The sequence below is a fragment of the Centruroides sculpturatus genome, unplaced genomic scaffold (genome assembly GCF_000671375.1).
Source record: "Centruroides sculpturatus isolate CEXI.00-Female unplaced genomic scaffold, Cexi_2.0 scaffold714, whole genome shotgun sequence".
Lineage (NCBI taxonomy): Eukaryota > Metazoa > Arthropoda > Arachnida > Scorpiones > Buthidae > Centruroides > Centruroides sculpturatus.
The window spans coordinates 58,169-80,285 of record NW_019384967.1 but is presented as its reverse complement, the minus strand read 5'-3'; the positions used below and the strand labels follow the sequence as shown (position 1 = coordinate 80,285).

General features: G+C 23.3%; 1 protein-coding gene across 1 annotated transcript in view; it reads right to left on the bottom strand.

Moving 5' to 3' along the window:
- Positions 1 to 16,386, bottom strand: part of LOC111632530 (tachykinin-like peptides receptor 99D) — an 80,471-nt gene extending 64,085 nt beyond the window's left edge. Inside the window, exon 1 of the mRNA XM_023376972.1 lies at positions 15,775 to 16,386. Coding sequence (XP_023232740.1) covers positions 15,775 to 16,169 — 395 coding nt within the window. The 5' untranslated portion in view covers positions 16,170 to 16,386. The remainder of the gene's footprint in view (positions 1 to 15,774) is intronic.
- Between the last annotated feature and the right edge of the window lie 5,731 nt (positions 16,387 to 22,117).

The window sequence follows — 22,117 nt, the reverse complement described above, 5'->3', positions numbered from 1 at the left end:
GCAAATGAAACCTTAGAGTTTGTTATATGAATTATAAATGTTTATACATTAAATTAGAAAAAAAATGACAAAATATACAAGTAAATCTGATAAAAATAGAAGAAAAATTATAGTGCAAATGAATTACAAATATTATAAATGAAATGTTAGAAATAGTAGATTTACAACATGTAAATTATAAATGTTACAAATAAAGATTAATTTGATGTTAGAGATTAATTATAAATGAAAATAATAAGAGATAAAAGTGAATTCGTATTGTAAGTCAATTACAAATGTTACAAATGAAATGCCAGAAATAAAAGAGAATTTATATCATATCACTTATAAGAATTACAAATGAAAATAAAGTTAGAAACAACGTTGCAAATGTTACAAACATGATTTAAATTTTACAAAATTATAATTTTTCAATTAAAAATAATAAGAGAATGAAGACAATTTTGTAACAATATAAATTACAAGAATTACAATTAAAAACTACGAAACAAACATGAAATTATATTACAAATACTAAAAAAATCCTACAAATTATTTTTAATAACTAAAAAACTTATTAATTTATTTAAAATCATTAAAAATAATTAAAACATTTAAGAAATATTTTAAATATATTTTTAATATTATTTGAATATTATAAAATTTACAATTAAATACATCCAAACTACTCACGAAATATTTTAAGTATTTATTTAAGTATTGCATTGTAAGTACTATACTGTATTGTAACTGCAGCATCGGTTCTACATTTTTTATCTTTTCAGACAAAGTTGTTTGTTGCTTCCATATTTTTAAAAATTGGCTCAGAAAAATACAATTTATTTATTTATTTTAAATACAAAATAGGATTTTTAAAAGTTGGATTTTTAAAATTTTAATTTCTATATTTTTATAGTGTTTTTTTTAGAAATATCACCCTTGAAAATATGCTATGCCAAGTTTCTTTTCTTAGTGTTTAGAGATGGCTTCGACTGTATTACATATAAATATTTATTTTATTAAATTTAAAACAAAAAATTGTGTTTTATAAGTTTTAGAATCTTTCTTGGACATAAATTTATTATTTAAATATTTATATTTTTATTATTATTATTGTTTTTGTGAGATTCTAAGCAAAATGATAACTAAACACTCTACTATACTGTATATAAATGCATTACTTTAACCTTAAAAGCTCAATAAATTCCATTAGTGAGTAATGGAATTTATTGAACTCTTGAGGAATATGCTTTTTTTTATTAAAAAATTTTATTATTTTTTAAATTTTGGACATGTATATGAAGCTATAAACACGTTACTAATATTATACTTCATGTAAAAAAATGCTTTAAATAGTTGTAAATTTGTAATATTTCTAACAAGAATAAATTTATAGTTTATCGAACAAACAAATTTGGAATTTGTTGAAATATATTTATTTTTCCTTAGTAAAAAATATAAAATATGTCATTATATTTTAGGATAAAATAAAAAGTAAAAGAACACAAGTTTTTCTTATCTTCGTGTACTTTTTTAGCTGCATTCAACAATTTTCCAAATAGAAAGAATGGATAAACATAAACTTTAAACAGTTTGATGCATAGAAAAAAGAAGTTTTATTCGATTTACTTTCTATTTATTCTTTATAAACCTTTACTTTTTCACACTTCATATTTTTTTCTTCTTTACCTGATTGGTTTAGAGATACTTTATTTTTTTATTTATGTTTCTATAAGTTGTGTGTATATGTATAAATGTAAATCAATTTTTTTCCTCAATATCCCATCATTGTGAAGAATTAGTAATTCTAATAAAGAATTTCATCTGTTTTTCCTGAAGACATGGCTAGGTTGACCGTAGGAGGGGGGGCCAAAAACTGGTGGAACTAGCCAGAAGGACTAAAAAGCATTGATTCTTTGTTAGAATAATAAACAGCGAAGGCATTGTTTCTTCAGTGACTTACATATACAATCAAATTTCGTCGTAGCGCTTCCAAAAATAACTTCATCCTCGTATAGTCCAAACGACTATTTGTAAACTGATCTTCCCAATTAAAGGAGAAGACCTTTCAATATGTGTAAATTACTAAATGCACAATTGTTTATTGCAAATGACATTGTTATCGCCAAATTTCAAGACTTTCAAACCCCAACTAGATCATGCACAGAATCCGTTACTATATACAAGATGTGCTACATATAAGAGAACAATGCTTGAAAGTTTGTGCCGTATGTGAGTAAGGGCGTATTAAATTCTTGCAATTTTTATTACTGTTTAATTACACTTTAACTTGGTTTCACTTTCTCACTCGTCAACACTAAATTCTGGCATTAACGAATTAATTGATATGTTTATTCTCGTACACATACGGCATGGACTTCCCTTTTTATTCATTTATCATAATAAGTTTACAATTTTTACTAAGTTATATTTTTAATTAAATTTTAATAATTTAAAACTAAAAAAATTACTTTTTTAGAAAATTATTTCAAAAATAACAAATAAAGAAATTTAATATTTGAAAATAACATCGTCCTTGAGAACGAATTTATTTCTCGAACGGAGCCAAATTTTTTAAACTATAGAATTACATTAAAAGGAACAAAATAAAAGAAGAAGAGGAGAAGGAAAAAATTCAAGTCAAGAAAAATTTCAATGAAAATTTAACAGATACGAATGTAGATCTGTTTAAAATTCTTTCAAGAATCTTACTAAACTTTTAAAAGAATCTATTTACATATTATCTTCTGTAATGTATCATTTTGAAGTGGAACTATTGAGAATGACATTACGCAAATGACATTGAGGAAGTGATGAGAATTGAAGTTTCTCTATATTCTTTAAGTTTATTAAATCTGAAGATTTATAACAAACATTTTTTTGCATAAGATTCTATTAAATTTATTCAAATAAATTGCATTATAATAACAGTGTATTTACTGTTGATAGTTATGTCTAAAATGAAATAAATAGGGACTTTAATAACAAATACTATATATCTCCTTAAACTAACTTTTGGGCCACCCTCTCTTTCTCTCTCGATATATATGTTTATTTATATAGTTTTATTTACAGAATGCTATAAATTCAATAATATTACAACAAATAATTGCTATTATATTAAATTAGTGATATAAGTAATAAATCAGTGCTGTAAACATAAGCATATACTGTACAGCATGTATTTTTTATTGCAATACTGTTATAACTTACAGTAGTACAGTAAATACCGTAAATGCCTAGTATGTAACGCGATTTACTGTATAATAAGTATTGTTTAAATCATAAGTTACTGTTAAAGCATTTAATTTAGCCGTAAATCAGAGATGTAAATAGGAAAAAAAGCATTTATTGTTATTTGTAATGCTGTTTATAGTGGCAATATGCATTGTAACTGTCTACTGCATTTCCTATGATAATATTATAGATACGTTTTCAATATTTAAGGAGTGCAGTCAATTACTGTAAATAATATCAAGTAGATACTGTAAATATATATTTACTGTTAATTAGTCCTACAGCAGTTCCGATTTACAGCTACAGTATAGTAAATAGATGTAAAGATAAATAGTTAATATAAATAAATACTCATCACTAAACAAATGCTGTAAATAACAGTAAATAAATATTTACAGAATCTATTTCCTGGAAAAGTGCTGTAAATGAGCGCAGTAGCAATAAATAATTGCTGCAAACTACATTAAATAAGCATTGTAAAAGCAAAGCGTATGTAAATAATAGTAAATAAATATTCTAAATGACAGCAAATAAGCACCATAAGTAACAGTAAATAAATATTTACAGCTTCTATTCCTGTTATTATGTTATAAACAGGTATATTAACAATAAATTATGCGATAGCAGGTGCTGCAACTAACATTAAATACGAACTGTAAAAGTTAAAGAGGCTATAAATGATAACAAATAAACACTATAAATAATAATAAACGCTATAAATAACTGTAAATTAATATCTACAGCATCTATTTATAATTATAATGTAGCAAATACGTGCAGAAACAATAAATTGTGCAATAGTAGGTCTTGCAACTAACATAAAATAAATACTGTAACAGATGCTATAAATAATAACTATTGTAAATAAATTATAAATATGTACAGTATCTATTTTATGTTACAATGCTTATATAGATACGGTAACAGTAAATTATGTAACAGTAGATGCTGCAGATAGCATTGAATAAGCATCGTAAAAGTATAACGTGCTGTAAATGACAGTAAATACTCGCTATAAATAATGATAATACTGTAAATAACTGAAAATCGATATTTATAACATCTATTTACAGTTATAATGATGGAAATGTATGGTTCAATTATAGATTATACAATAGTAAATGCTGTAAAAACATTAAATAAGCATCGAAAAGTAAAAGATACAGTAAATAGATAAGAGTAAATGCTGTAAATAACTATAGAATTTATTTAGTTATGATGCTGTAAATAGATGTCGTAACAGTAAATGACAGTAAACGAATTACGTTATTGCTATTATAAAAAATAATTAATATTTAAAGAAACTTACAATTTTCCTTTGAAACGAAACAAGTAAAATTATATTCTTCATCAAAATTTCCTTATAAAATTTTGAATAATTATAATTTACAAAATGATTGAAATTTCTCAAGAGATTTTAAAACTTTCGTGACATTTGATAATAACTTATGCACCAAATTCTAAAGCTTATAAATATTAAATCTATTTATATCAAAAAGGGAAAGTGGAGAAGGGGAAGGAAGTTGCGTAATAATTTCTAAAAGGGCGTTACAGCAATTAATATGAATACTTTAATAACTTTTATAACTTTATAAAAATGATTTTGATTTAATAATTATAAATTATTCTCAATTTTCTTTTTATTTTTTAGGGTGTGCAGTTTAGTGAAATAATCTGATAAGAATAAATGATAAAATGAAAATAAGTTAATAATTTTTGTGATTTTTATCTATTTTTTTTAATCATATTTATCGGCAATTTAGTAATTGCTGATGCTGATGTTTCATATCTGATCTCTTCTATCCGCATCTGACGACAAACATAATTTAGAGTAGGATGATCTGAAACAGATGAAGATGGAGATTATACAGTATAAGTGTATCTGTAACTGGTAATGAAGATGAAAAATGAAGATTATACAGTACATCTGAATAATCTTCATCTGTATACAGTACATCTGAATAATCTTCATCTGTATACAGTACATCTGTATAATCTTCATCTGTATACAGTACATCTGAAACTGTTGAAGATGAAGATTGTATAGTACAAGTGTATCTGAAACTGATTATAATGTAAATAGCTACAATTGATAAAGTTGACGATAAAACAGAGTAATATTGTTTTCAACTAATGAAGATGATAATGATATATAAAATGAGTAACTGATGATGCTGTTACTTGGTATCTGATCTGCTCTTAATTCTTTCTCTACTCGCAACTGACAATGAAGATGATAAAAAAACAGGAGTATCTACAAGATTGTCTTGTTCTACTTCATCTTCGCTAGTTAAAAAAATGCATTTTTTAAGAACTAAAACAGAAAAAATATATAAATTAAATAAAGTAAAAACGATTAAAGAGAAATTCGACAGTAGTAAAAAAATTTGCAAAAATAATAATTACCTCAATTATTTATACATTTATGATCATTTATTATCACTTATACATTTATTTTTTCAATGATCTACCTCAATGATTTATACATTTACTATGATGCAAAACATGTTTTATTTAATTTTAAACGTCAAAATTATTGATTAAATATATTAAGAAATCTTGAAAATAAATAGAAAATTTAATAAAATAATTATTAAAAATTCTTATTTATACTCAAGAATGTTAATTAAGCTTACTAGAGAAAGATCCCTATGGAATGCTATCAAATTAACTTTATTTTCTTGGTGATCTTTATAGAAGTTACATTAAATATTAAATCAACAGTAGCTGTTTATAGTGTATATATGTTTAAAAATTTTAAATTAGTTTCATATACTTTTTTGTAAGATTTAATACTTATATATTCTGGATTCTGTTATAAGAAAGAAGGGAAAAACAACATAAAATTGGTGACAGATTCGAGGAAGGTGCAATAAACGTCATCACTTTTGTCATCTTTGATGTGCCTGAGGCTGAATAAGTCACATTTTAGTACAGTTTTTTCCGAACAATAACAAGATTTCTTTCTAAATTCTCAACACTGTCGCTTATTTTTTCCTTCTTATTTAAAAATATAACATTAATTTTAATTAATTAATTAGAAATGCTGTATATATAATGTAGAACAACAGCATTTGTAGCTGATGAAGAGTAAAAATAACCGATGATACTGTTGCTCCGTATTCGGTTTTTTTTTATCTGCAACTGATGATAATTCAGAGCAAAAACATCTGCAACTGATAAAGATAAAGATGATAAAGAGCAAGAGCAACCGACGATGCTGTTTTTCCTTATCTAATCTGTGTTTTTTTATTTGCAACTAATGATAAATAAAATACAAACAAGAGTATCTACATTTGATAAAGATGAAGATAATGGAAAGCAAGAATAACTAATGATACTGTTGTTCCGTATCAGATTTGTTCCTGATGCGGTCTTTATCCGTAACTGATAATGAAGATGATAAATCAACAGGATACTCTTACTTTTTAACTTATTTATCAATTTAAAAATGCATTTTCAAAAATTAAAAAAAAATAAATAAAATAAAAATAAGTGATAAACACAAAATTCTTTTCTTTCTAACAAGTTTCTAAAAGTTTAAATTCTAAAAATTGCTCTGCTTTTTCCACTTCAACATTTTCTTCAATTATAAAAACGCATTTCCGAAAATTAAAGCAGGGAAAAAAATATAAAAATTAAGCAGTCAGCAGAAAATTCTTTTCTAAAATTTTTTTATTAAAAGAAATAAAATAAAATAAAAGTTTTAAAAAATTCTGCTCTTACTCTTCCTTTGAATCATCTTCACCAGTTAGAAAAAAAATAAATATATTTATGAAGATTTTAAAAAGATAAAAATAGAATTAAAATTAAGTAATGGAAAAAATATCTCCTTTATTGAAAAAAAATTCTTAAAAGTTTTAATTTTAAGGAAATCTGATTAATTATTTTTATTTTAGATAAGGCAAAATATAATTATAGACGAAAGGAAGTCAATTTAGAGTTACCGAATGTGTTTGAATAAATTACGTATTCCACGTTCAAAATCAATGGAAAAGCTATTAAAAACACATTTATAGATTCGAATTTACTAAAATAAAAACTATAGAGAAGATTTATATAAATAAAATCATCTCATATTTATTATTATTCGAATTATTAATAAATATAAATATAAATACAATTTTGTTCGTAGAAGTTTGATATAATTTAGCAAAATCGAAGAGTAAATAGGGTAAAATCTGTAGTAGTAATGTCTTAGAAAATTCAAGAATTTTATATTAAGAAATTGGAGTCATTAAATTGGAAAATTTGAATAAAAAAAGCTATAAAAATTGGAAGAACGTAGATAAGAAGTAATAGTGATAGATATAAGAAAATTCAAGTAACGAAGCAGGAAAATTTGAGTAATAAAGCTGAGAAAATTTAAGTGATAAGTCTAGAAAACTTGAAGTAATGAAGATGGAAAATTTAATTAATGAAGCTAGAATATTGGAGTAATTAAATTAGGAAAATTTTGATAATAATGATAGGAAAATAGGAGTAATGAAGATGAAAAATGCAAGTAACGGAGCTAGATAATTGCAATAATAATGCTAGGAAAATATTAATGATTATACTAAGAAAATTTGACTTATAAAATTATAAAACTCAAATAAAAAAGCGAAGAAAATTGGAGTAATGAAGATGGAAAACTCAAATAGTAAAAGTAGAAAATTAGAAGAAAAGCGATGAAAAATTCAACAAATAAAAGAAGGAAAATTCGAGCAACAAACAAATATCCGAGCAACAAATCAAGAAAGATTCGAACAACTAGTCTAAAAAAAGTCGAATAACGATACAGGAAAAACTCTAGCATCAAACCAAGAATAAAAAAAAGAATATATACAACTGACGATAGCAGCAAAATGTAACTATTTACCGAATGGAATTTATGTTGAACTATAAAGTAAATCCTTCTCAAATAATGGAATGTCATTTATAATTGATTCATACATCTTGATATAGTACAAAATGTCTCCTGCTTAACAAAAAATAAAATAAAATAAAATAAAATAAAGAATGCAAGATACTTCATCTAGTCGAAAGAATAAATGACAACGACTGGGTTGAAGGTTTAGGCATACACATTGATTTCTTTCAGTCATTATGTATACCATCACCATGGTAACTCAAGGTCAGTTTTCAACATCTATTAGACACCTTCTATAAGCATTTACAGTTATTTCTGTTACAGTATAGGTTCGATATTGAGGCGAAGAGAAAAAAATATTTATTACTTTTCATCAATAACTTTAAAAATAGAATGTTATATACAGTAAAGAAGAATGTTACAAAAGAATATCACGCAAAAATATGGATAAAATATCATGAGGTGTTTCTTTATGAAAATTTTTTCCAATTCTTATACAAGAATAATGCGTTTTTATATATTCTAAACGGGTTTTTGGTATATATTTCATAAAAAGATTATTCATTTTTATGGAAAATATTTATCATTTTGACTGAATATTTGTATAAATATTTGTTGAAACTTTTAACATAATATTTTTTTTTTAAAAATTAGGAATAAATTCTTAATATTTTATCAAATTAATTGAATTGTGTTACAATAGTTTTTGTATGATTTAGTTACGGGTTTTAATAGAAAATCTCATGATAGGTGCTTGAAATAATTACATTTTATAATAATTTTATTTAATAATTTTCTTTTAAAATTATTAATTAAAATTCCTAAAAAATTCCAATCTAAAATTCTATTTTCTTGTGTTTTAAACTGAAATTTTCAAAGAATTTTATCGTTGAAGGTTTTAGTATCGATAGAAATAACATTCGTTGATATTATTTATTTATATTATTAAGTTTTCTATGCCTATAATTCATTATATATATATATTATTTCATTAAACTGCATAAAATCGAATTTTAAAGTAAAAATTTCATCTAATAATTTCAAAGAATAGAAAATTAGTAACAAAGATATTATAACTATTGATGTTTACCGACTTAATACGTACAATTCTTATAAAATTTCATTTTAAAATGCAATAAAATCTAAGAATTTCCAATTTAAATTTTATATATTTAAAGTGAAATTTTTAAATTATTTCACTTGACAATTTTAATAGAAAATGATGAATGCTTTGATGGAAGCCTAAATAATTAAACTTCCTACGTTCATATTTTAATTAAAAATTATATATTATAATAAATACTTCATTGATGTTTTGAATATATGAATATTCATACGATTTATATTATTATAGAAAATAATATTATCATAAAGAATTAAGTATATTTCTGTATCGGCCTTGTCATGCATTTATATATCTTAAAATATATTCCAACACACGAATGGATTCTCAATCACGCAACATTTTAAATTGGTTTCGTGATAAATATTTAAGTTAAATGTATAAAGCCCAGTTCATTGTCATTATTATTATTATTTAGTTATTTTTTAAAAGTTTATATAACGTTGAGGTTAAAATATATATATATACATACAAAAATATAATTACGTGAACAGATACGTTTGTCACATGTTTTGATATTTTTTCAGAATTTTTTTTAATGTTCTTTGATAAAACCCCATTAAAATACATTTAAAGTTGCTCTTTTTCAATTGGATTTTAATTTTAAAGTACTTTACAGCGGTTAGAATTCTTTTGAGTGCTTTAAAAACACGATTAAAATTTACCTTTTAAGAGGAATCAAAGGTGTAAGCTAGTAAATTTATCTTAAAATTTTCTTATAAAATATTTATATAAAAAGCGTTGAAGACTTTTTAAATGTTTATTTATTAATTTTATTAAATTTATTACAGATTTTTTCGTCTAGATTTTATATAGGATTAGTTGATGTAAACAGGAAAGAGCAGTCAAGGTCCACCAGAGTATTTATTGAACAACAGCAGGGTTACGTTTAGTGTACTGTTGACATGAGAATGGTTCCAACAGCGGGAATTGCTATCGCAATTTGGGAGCTACTAACATTTATATAATTGTCAAATAAATCAAAACTTAGAAATATAATAATTGCAGAGTAACTTTAGTATAGAGAAAATTGATCTGAAGTTATCAGTTGAGACCAATTTTCTCTCTCTTCACTTGCAAACTTGCCAAGTAAAGACTTTAAAGATAAATTATTTTGCTAGCTCTAATGTAATTTATATTTAATTTAGGTTAATGATCTATTAAATAATTAATATTTTAACAAACAGTGAATGAACTTAATACATCTTCTATATATAAATATAAGGAAAGAAGTGAGCGCTCGTAATTAACGCATAAAATTCTGTTTTAAAATGTTTAAAATTAAATATTATAATGTTAATTTTTAAATATATAACATATATTCTTTCTAAACTAAAAATTAAAATTGTTAAATTATTTTCTTTATGAAAAATTTAAAAAATGAGTGTCTAAATGTTACGAGAGACTTCGAGTAAATGTGCCATAAAATATGTAGATTATAATTCTTTTAAAAGTAAATAAATTATAATAATTAAAGGAATGAGAGGTTTACTACAAGAAAATAAATAGATTTTAAAGATATTTTTATTCTAAAAATTAAAAAAAATTGAGAATGTAAGACGATGCGTGGAAAATGAATGTAAGTATTTCAAGATAGTAAAGAAGTCATAAATAAATAAATAAATAAGTTATAATTTTTAAAAAATGAATAAATTATAATTATTATAAAAAATGTAAGAATAATTTATTTAAGAGAATAAATAGATTTTAATGATTTCTTATTATAAAAAATTTTTAAAAATTAGAGTGAAAGTGGTGCTAGAGAGTATAGAATAAATGTGCTATAAAGAAACAAATTATAATTTTGTGGAATACATTTTTGAATAAATCAAGATGGAATTCAAAGGATTAACATTGGCATACGCGATATGAAATCGCTTGCAAAAGATTTAAATAATGCACAACATTCCACGAACAATTCGCATTTCGCTATAATAAATCTTATCTAGCCAAACAAAGTTGTTTTCAAATCGTCTCTTTGCTGAATTTCATTCATATTAATAACTGGAGAGATTTTAAAATTTTTATGTATTTATGAGCGCAATGTTTATAACATGACTGTTAAAATACCCGAACTGTACTTGAAAATTGTAATGCAATCGACAAAGTGCAGTGAATTTAAAAATTGTACTGTTTTCAAAATTTACTTCCTTAGGTAATTGTAGAGCATTTAAAATGTGCATTTTAGAATAAGACGCATTTAAAAATGTAGAACATTTTCAAAATTTAAGTTCATTCAAAAACACAGCGTATAAAAATGCATACAACATTTAGGACCTACAGAATTCAAAATGCGGAACATTTAAATCATGACGCTCTAAATTGCACATTCATGATGCACAGCATTCAAAGCATAATACTCCAAAGATGCAGAGCATTCAATGCATAATGATCTAAAAATGCAGAGTAATTCAAAATGTAATGTATGAAAACTATAAGATATTAAGAATTTAGAGCTTATCTAATGCATAATGCACTCATAATACATTCAAAATGCAGAATGTACCGGTACAAAATATAGAATATCTAAACCATAATGTATTTATTATAAATTGTAGTGTATTCAAAACGTGGAATATTCGCGATATAGAATATTCTAAATATTAAAATCTTAATACATTTAACGACTTGTACATCCCAAACGTGATATATTCAAAATATAGAATATTTAGGGTATAATGCATTCAAAATGTGGGATATTTCCAATACAGAACAATCAAATCGTATTTCATTTAAATTGTAATATACACGATTACATACATAATATATACAAAATGTAAGCTACTAAAAGCATAATTCAGTCAAAATATACATTCAAATGTAGACTATTTAAAACATAAATTACATAAAGAATATCCAAAATGCTTTCAAAATGCAGTGCATCAAATATATATAAGATACATAATTTAGTGCTATACACTTTGATTAACATGTTGAAAGCAAAATATAATCAAAATATGGGATATTTAAAACATGATTTATTTATAATATAGAGCATTAAAGACATCGTGCATTCAAAACATGACTTATGGAAAATGTAGTATATTCAGAGCGAAAGAGCATCAAGATACAGAGAAGTCAACGTGTATGAAAATACATAAAAGCATAAAAAAATCAAATTATGCTATAATTATTTAAATTATAAAAATATAAAAAGTTTATTTTAAAATAAACCGTTTAATTTCATTAAAAAAATTAAATAATTAAACAGCAATTTGTTTATAGATTTGCAAACATAACGCTTCTGCTTCTATGGGAAGTTTAGAATTTTCTAAAAAAAAACAATTTATTTCCGAAAAATTAATACATTATATCATTTAAGTCCTTCAAATCCGAAATTAGAATGATCAAAACTGGGGTCAGAATACGCGGCAGGAAAACTAATTGAGATTAATTACACAGTAATGTTTCCTTTGTTTATGAGGAAAATTTTATTAAAAGAATGAATTGATTACGAAATATAACCAAAATTTTATATAATCAAATAAAAAAATTATATTTTCTTATTATAAAATTTTAATTACAATTATCTAAGTAGCATTAAGCATTGAAAAAACACAAGATTATAGCTCATTTAAATTTTATAATATCAAAAATAAATATAGAAAATGAAATCATTTTGAAATTCTGACGTAAAATGACGTCAATCGTGAGCTTATTTTTTGTATTTCTCATTGTAAAGTGATGATTTTTTAACGTTTAAAAAATATATAAGCACTGTTTATTAAATATTAATTTTTAATTATTTTTCCGGTTTTTTTAATAAAAATTGTTTCTAGTGATTATTATTTTTATTTTATTTTATTTTTCTCTATATTTCTATGATATTAGTGTCAATTCAGTACAAATCATTTTAAATCAAAGTGTTCACATCATCAATCATTGACTAAATGTGACAAAATAACGAGCAGAACTGGCAAAATGAACAAGTTGAAAATCATGTTTATCAAAAAGAAAAATATATATAAGGCTCAATCATATATATTTTTTATTTTTTTTTGTTTCGAGAATAAAATATTTTTTTGGAAAAACTAAAATATCTTTTGATAATCATCGTCATCAGTGTGGAACATGAACATCACTCCTTGTTAATAAAACCATTTTCTAAAGAAAATTGAAGAGTAAAAATAAGATATTCGAGTGATTTTTCTTTTATTTTTTTCCCTTTTTTTTATAAAATATTTTCTAACAACATTCATTAAAATTTTAGTAAACATTTGATGATTTTTCGAGGTTAATTACATGTATTTACGGATCCGTGTCCATGTTTAGGATTTTAAAAAGTGGGATATATTTTAAAAATTTTAATATATTTTTAATTATTTTACATTATTTATTGTTTAGTAAATCATTTAAGACATTGTCTAACAATTAAACTGATAAATTAATAACACATTTTTTTTTTTTGAAATTTCGTTGTAATTTTTCTATACGATATGTCGTTAATAATTAATCTCAACAGGGAAAATGAATGATTTAGATCATTATTAATTACTTTAATTATAATTTTATTTACAAATATTCATTAAGAATATAAAATTATCAGCTTGTAAATTATATAAATAATTTTATTCTAGATGTGGGTAGAAGCAATGTAAACTGAATAGGGTATTGAAGTAGTTTAATAATGGATTCTTCCTTACAGCGTGTTGTTTCTGAATGATAATGATAAATAGAAGAATTTATATAAATGTAGACAGGGGAAGAAAAATGTAAATTGAATGTTTAAGCATGAGAAAATAAGAATAGAAAAGGGGGTTGATGAAAGAAAAATGACTTAAGGGTGAGAGAAGTAAGTCCAAATAGTGAGATATTACGAGAACAAGGAAAGAGATAAATGATGTTGAGTGCCAAAATATATTTTTAAGTTAAAAAATCTTTAAAAATATCAAAAATTTAAAAAAATTAAGTCATAAGTAAGTATAAATGCGATCGAAGCTTAACAGGGTATGATATATCTTATAACGTATCCTATTACTTGATTCATTAAGATTATGATAATTTAAAAAGATTTAGAAAATATATAGCTTAATTTAAAAGAAAAATATTATAAATTAAGTGTTTACGCTCTAAAATTTAGGTATAAAAATGAATATTATTAAAAATACATGCTATAATAAGTGGGAGGAAATTCGTAGGAAGAGATATCATGAGGAGAAGAAAGATGTGGTTATTTATTAAAATATAATAATAATATTTTTAACATAAAAATTTATATCATAAATAATTTAATAGATGTAATAGAATATTTTAAATTTATTATCGTTTAAAGCATTTTCTAAGTTAAAGCCATAACATCATCCGTGTTGAAGTATTGACGAATTATTCCTGACGACCTATCCCAACAGGTAGAGATCGTTATCGTAATCCCTAAAGATTAGGAATTGTTTAATCCAGGCGTGAAAACCCACACCATTAATAGTTTGATAAATGACAAGCACTAATGAGGAGCGTAAAATTACGTTAGAAATGATATCCCTTATTTATTTTAAGGGTTTGAAAGGTCTTAGAAGGTAAAAACTTTTGACATTGAGTAGTTGAATGCAGTAATCTGAGAAGGAAGTGTCTATCAGAACTAATAAAGTAAAACGACGTAGGAAATTCTACTTCCATACTATCCTTAAGGGATGGTGTGGAAGTAATTCAACATCTATACAATCCCATAAGGACTATAATGCTCTTAGTCGTATCAGATTTTTGTAATACTCAAAAATAGCATCTAAATTCATGTATATATAGACATATNATGCCAAAATTAAACAATTTTTAAATAACAATTAAACATTAAATTAAAAAGTTAATGTTTTTAATTATATAACTTTTGTTAATAAAATTATTAAAAAGTAATAATTTAATACGAGTTGTTATATTAAATTGAACGATACTAATGTTTACAATAGAATGATACGTTACATATGTTATAACTTCTAAATCAAGTTGTATTATTTGAATATCTAAAAGATAAATATCTTTCAAAAAATTACATTAAAAGTCTTTTAATTATTTAACTAAGTAGCCAACAGACAAACGTACTTTTCAAATATATTTCAACGAAGTTAAGATTAATGGAACTAGAGAAAAAATATACACGATCAGTTGACACAAATCTTTAGCTTTACTTAATAAAGAATTTTCCATTAAATTATTAGAAAAATAAAAATCAAATTATCAAATTTATCTTTATAAAATTTATTTATTTAAACCATATTTTGATATATAAAAGTCATGTGTATACTGTAATAAAATAAAATAAAAAATTATATTTATCATCATCCAAAATAAATTACAGAATAAAATTTTGAAAGGATATTGTGTTTGATTCTGGAAAATAAAAAAATGAAATATCTCAAAATGGTATCTTTTCCTATGAATTAATAATTACCTAACTAACTTTTTCTGTTCCCATTTTCTTTATAATGCTAATAATAATAAATTAATGTAAAAATGCATAACAGAAGTCGAAGAAAGTTAACAAAACAATACTCTTTTGTTTAAAATATAGATCTAAAATTCGAATATAACCTTATATTTATTTATAAATTAAATATGTAAGATAATTAAAGTATTAATTATATAGACTTACCTATCTATAGAAATTGCCATCAAAGTGAAGACACTGGCTGCAACCGAAACGATTGCTATAAAATTTGAAATTTTACAATAGACGGATCCGAAAGGCCATATACCATTTAACATATAAGTAAAATTAAAAATGACGTTTAAAGTCGACACCATAATATCAGCCATACTTAAATTAAACAGAAAATAATTAGTAACAGTTCTCATTTTACGATTAGTTAACACAATCCAAATAACTATAAGATTGCCACCAGTAGCAGCTAATACCATAACACCAAACAATAAACTCCAAGCCATTTGTTGCCACCATGTTAATATATATGTATTAGAACCTTCTCTATCATCTAACGATTCATTGGTACTTAATGACGATGACATATTGGTATAATTTTCATCCATAATTAATTATATAATATATTTTTATGTCTACAAAGTAGTATATAAATTGAATATTATTGTAATAATGGAGAACTTTTCGACAGCAGCTTACAAGAGTTGTTGCTCGCTTCGACAGCTTTGACGATACTGGTTCTTCGTATCACCGCCAACGTTGTAGATGCTGAACGAGCGTGCGCATTGCTATCACTTGTTTATAACAACGCAAGACCGGATAATACTTACACTACGAATTATCAAAATTATACAGAATTACTAACAACTCTCCTCCTCCTCTTACGCCCATTCATTTATAATGCTTCAGTTGTACTTGTTTTTCGACACGTGATGCAGTGTGGTGATGATTTTTTTTTCTCTTTTTCCCCCTGTGACTGTTATAGATGTGGTATATAGATTTTGTTTATGTGTTCACACGAAGATTAAGCTGATTGAGAATGATTGCGAAGGTAGAATTTAATTGGGATAAATATTGTTTACTTGCTCTCTTATTGTGAATAATTTTTTGTTTGTTGAAATTAAATGCTTAAGTTTGTAATATATTAAAGCGTGAATACTACAGTCGAACCATTAAATTTCTAAATTATAAGATTATAAGTATTAAAATCATTACGTCGTTAAATTATGATTATTGCAGTTTAATATTTTGTTGAGTTAATGCATATGAAATAATGATTAATATTCGAATGCTTTGCACGTCTAATGTTTAGATTATAATGCTTTGTGAGGTCTACTTCTTAGTTATTAATGTTTGAATTTTAATAATTTGTAGATGCTAATGCTTAGATTCGAATTCTTTATGACATTAATAATTTAAAGACTATTTGATTATTAAAGTTAAAAATTAAAGCCATAAAATTAGATTTATAACGCATTGGAGTTTTTAAAATTTTGCATTTAAGCATTAAAATTTATAATGTATTAGAATCTAAGTATTAGAAATCAAGAGAATTGGAAAATGAACAATAAATCTGCAACGCATTAAAACTTTCAAATTATTAGATTTCTAATATAACAATTTATAAAACATTGAAACTTAAGTATTAGAGGTTACAAAATATAGATTCGAAACAAAAATTACAAAGTATTATAACTAATAATTCATAAAGACCTAAGCATTAAATCATATAAATCATTAGAAGTCAGTGTTATAAACTTAAATTGTAATTTTTAAATTTTCAGGATCCAGAAAGCGTTAGACATAGAAATTTTAAAGCGTTATAATAAAATTTTAGATACAACAAAGCGTTAAAACTTAAATATTATAACATAAATGCAATATTTACGAAGAATTCAAACTTACGAAACGTTAGAACTAAGCATTAAAATCTACTAAGTGTTATAACTAATAGTTAGGGTCTATAAAAAGTTAGAATCAAGCATTAAAATTTACGAAGCGTTAGAATCAAGCATTAGTCCTTGAAAAATATTAACAATAGTCATCAGAGCCTATAAAAACATTAAAAATCAAGCACTATAATAAATGAAGCATTAGAATGAAGTATTAAATCGTATGAAGCGTTAGAAACAAGTATTATAATACAGAAAAATTAAATTAAGCATAGCATACATTTAGATAATATTGAATGCAAGAAAGGATTTTATAGAATATTGAATGAATCTCCAGCAAGATCAATGCTTATAGGAAACCTTTGAGAAATACAAAACGTAAATTTTTAAAAATTGGTTTCTAAAACAGCACTTTTTAAAAAATAAAACCTAAAAATTAATTGCAATTATTGTCAAACCGAGATAAATTATTAAGTATTGTAATAATAATCATTATCTTAAGTATAAATCAGTGTAAATATTTACGTAAATTATGAGTTTATTATGCGCATTAATGACTTGTAATACGCTTACACTATATATAATCCTTCTCCATGTTATAGCTACGTATGATAATGAATGATAATTCGAATAGTTTAACCGTAAGCTGAACAATTTATAAATGAGAAAAGCAAAATTAAGATCGATTTTAATCCGAAAATATATTATCAAGTTAATTTTAAAATATTAAATTTTATGATATTGTAAAATATTAAATTAATTATCACTTAAATAATTATAAAAGATGATTAAGATAAATATATCTTTTTAAAATTATTTTAAATATTTATTTTCTTCAATTTAACGCTAATTTATTTTTATTTTTATCTGTTTTTTTAATACTAAAATTTAATAAATAGCATTATTTGAATCAATTGTAATCCCTTGCAATCCTTTGTGAGTTGATAAAGAGAAAGATAGCAAAAGGTTATTTTTTTTTAATTTAAAAAGGTTAAAACTCATAATTTTTCTTAAAAATATTCTTATTTTTTTATCCGTTACTTGATTTATTCGAATAAAACCAATTTAAAAAGAATACTTTAATCGTTTGTAAAGATATTAAGAAAATTTTTATTAATAATTTAAAAATTTTAACTTAAAAATTTGGCTAATTATAATACTTAATTTTATTTTTTAAAAATTCTTTATTTTAACTCCTTAGATTTCAATAAATCGACACGTAAACCCACCTCAAAGGACATTTTATCCTTTGTAAAAATGCCAAAATTAAACAATTTTTAAATAACAATTAAACATTAAATTAAAAAGTTAATGTTTTTAATTATATAACTTTTGTTAATAAAATTATTAAAAAGTAATAATTTAATACGAGTTGTTATATTAAATTGAACGATACTAATGTTTACAATAGAATGATACGTTACATATGTTATAACTTCTAAATCAAGTTGTATTATTTGAATATCTAAAAGATAAATATCTTTCAAAAAATTACATTAAAAGTCTTTTAATTATTTAACTAAGTAGCCAACAGACAAACGTACTTTTCAAATATATTTCAACGAAGTTAAGATTAATGGAACTAGAGAAAAAATATACACGATCAGTTGACACAAATCTTTAGCTTTACTTAATAAAGAATTTTCCATTAAATTATTAGAAAAATAAAAATCAAATTATCAAATTTATCTTTATAAAATTTATTTATTTAAACCATATTTTGATATATAAAAGTCATGTGTATACTGTAATAAAATAAAATAAAAAATTATATTTATCATCATCCAAAATAAATTACAGAATAAAATTTTGAAAGGATATTGTGTTTGATTCTGGAAAATAAAAAAATGAAATATCTCAAAATGGTATCTTTTCCTATGAATTAATAATTACCTAACTAACTTTTTCTGTTCCCATTTTCTTTATAATGCTAATAATAATAAATTAATGTAAAAATGCATAACAGAAGTCGAAGAAAGTTAACAAAACAATACTCTTTTGTTTAAAATATAGATCTAAAATTCGAATATAACCTTATATTTATTTATAAATTAAATATTTAATAATAAAGAATTGTTCGTAAAATAATTATAAATGAATATACAGTATCATAATTTATGCAATATAAATTTGTACTACATTAATGCTACATAAAATATATACAAGCAGTTTATACATGCTAAACAAAATTAATGCGTACTCAGTACTTATTCTATATAGTATAATCTACATAATATTGGTGAAATATTAACTCAATACTGCATAAAATTATAATAATTTAATACCAATTTAAATTTATACTATATTGTAATAGATTTATAGTTTCTTGTTTTTTATCCATTTACATTAAATCAAAATTAATTTTGTAATATGATAACATAAATATTATATTACTGCTTTATACAATATATACTATATATATTACACCTTTATATGCTATAAATTATTATTACATTTTAATGAATTATTTATGTAGTATAATTTACAATAGCGATGAAATTTTAACTCAGTACTATATAAAATTATAATGCAGTACTAATTTAAATTTACATATATTGTATAACACATACACTGTACATTATTACTACATAATTATAATTATAATATTACAAAAATTATTAGCATTATATAGATATAATATTGATGAGGTAATAATTTTGTATAGTACACACGGTATATAATATGCCTAGTACCTAGTATGTGTTAGTTTGAAAGTACTGGGTCCTTCTGAGCGAGACGCCTCGGTCTGAGGCCCGAAAAACCGTTGTTTGAGCCGGCCCTGTATAATATTAATATATTACTAATTTATATAACATAAATTAACACTATGTTAATATTAATTTAAAATTAAATTTAGTATTAAAACACTAATTTTATACTAAATTTAATTTTAAAATAAATGTGTGTTAAATCAATTCTGCCTACACTGAATAGAACTTGCTCTAATTAGTATTATATCAATACTACTAAAGTAGCAGTAATAATAAAAATAGTAGTAGTAGTAGTATGAAGTAATTTTGACATCTTTCTTTATTATCAGCTTACTCAAGGGTCTAGGATAAAGAAACAAAAATGTAGGGGATGAAAAAGAGGAGAGAAGGTCCCAGTAGTGTACTCAGAACAATCAGAAAGTACGAAAATAAATACAAAATTTTTTGATAAATGTTTTCGTAGTAGATGTAATTACATAAAGTGACAACTTTACTATAAGGATGTAGTGAAACAGTATAGAATGAAATAATAACAGTACTAGCAGTAAATTATAATTTATTTAATACTAATATATAAATATGTAGTAATAATTTTATATAATTCATTAGATATTATTGAATTAAGTAGTTTAATACAACCCTGAATACAACACGTGCTCGTAATTAGTCATGTGTCACTATTAGCGAAGTAGTAGCAATTTATATAATGTATTAATTATTTTATATCTTATCTGATGGAATTTAGTTTTTTTTTTAAATATATATTTTGATAACATTATTACGAATAAATACTTATATATGTAAATATATTAAATTAACTGGTTTATATCTTGATTGAATAGAACACGTGCTTTTAATACAGATTCGAAAATTCACTTTCATTAGTCATGTGATATCTTTTCAGTTTAGATAACTATAGCAACCAACTCTCTAACTCTATATATAGATTCCTGACAGTCTTGTTGGATTCAGTTTGTCCTAAGCTGTCAATGTTTCATTTTTCATTAAATTCTACAAAAACGTAATACAATAAAAAAGGAAACAAATTATTATTTTAAAAAAATTTTAAATTAATTCATAATTTTTATAAAACAAAAAATATTTTGTTGAAAACATTAAAAATTATTTTTATTTTTCTTTAATTTTTTATTGTTTTTTTTTGTGTTGATATTTAATTTTGTTCGAATCAATTTTTAATGAAATTTATTTAGATTTTTCCTTAAAAATATATCGAATAATTATAAAAAAATTAATATATAAATCTTTATTTGTAATAAAATAAAAAAGTAAAAATTAATTTTATAGTTAAACTAATAATAATTTTTTTTATTTTTTTATTTAATAAGGAATATTGTTTAATAAGTTAATTAATGAAGTAAAATTGTTTAATGAAAGTTTTAAATGGAAAAATGAATCTTATACCTTAACTATATTATTAAGTAATTAATAGTTTAATAACTTTTGTTTTGTATTATAAATTAAGAAGAATGTGTTTAAGTTAGTTGTTTCCAGGAAAAAGTTCTACGAGTGTGGTGATGTTAAATCACGTTTGAGAAATTTTCAAGCCATTAAAAAGAGTATTGATAACATAAAGGTGGTTCTAAGCATGAAGAAAGTATACACAAATTAGTGGTGATAAATGATTTACAACGCATCTGTTAAGAGAAAAGACTTAGCTCGCAGGTATATAGTTAAGAACAGACATCCAACGATCGATTTTCGAGCCAATGTATTGTGTAGTCCTTAGAGAAGTAAAGAAAATGGAAGAATACAATGAACAAGAAAGCGGCAACTAAACACATAGAAGCTAAGAGGTTATTTCCAAAATTGATATATATATATATACATCATACATTTATAAATAAATAACAATATAAATATATCATAAGATACAAATTTATTAAATGATAATATATGATAAATTCATATATGTATTGATTACTGATTATTAAA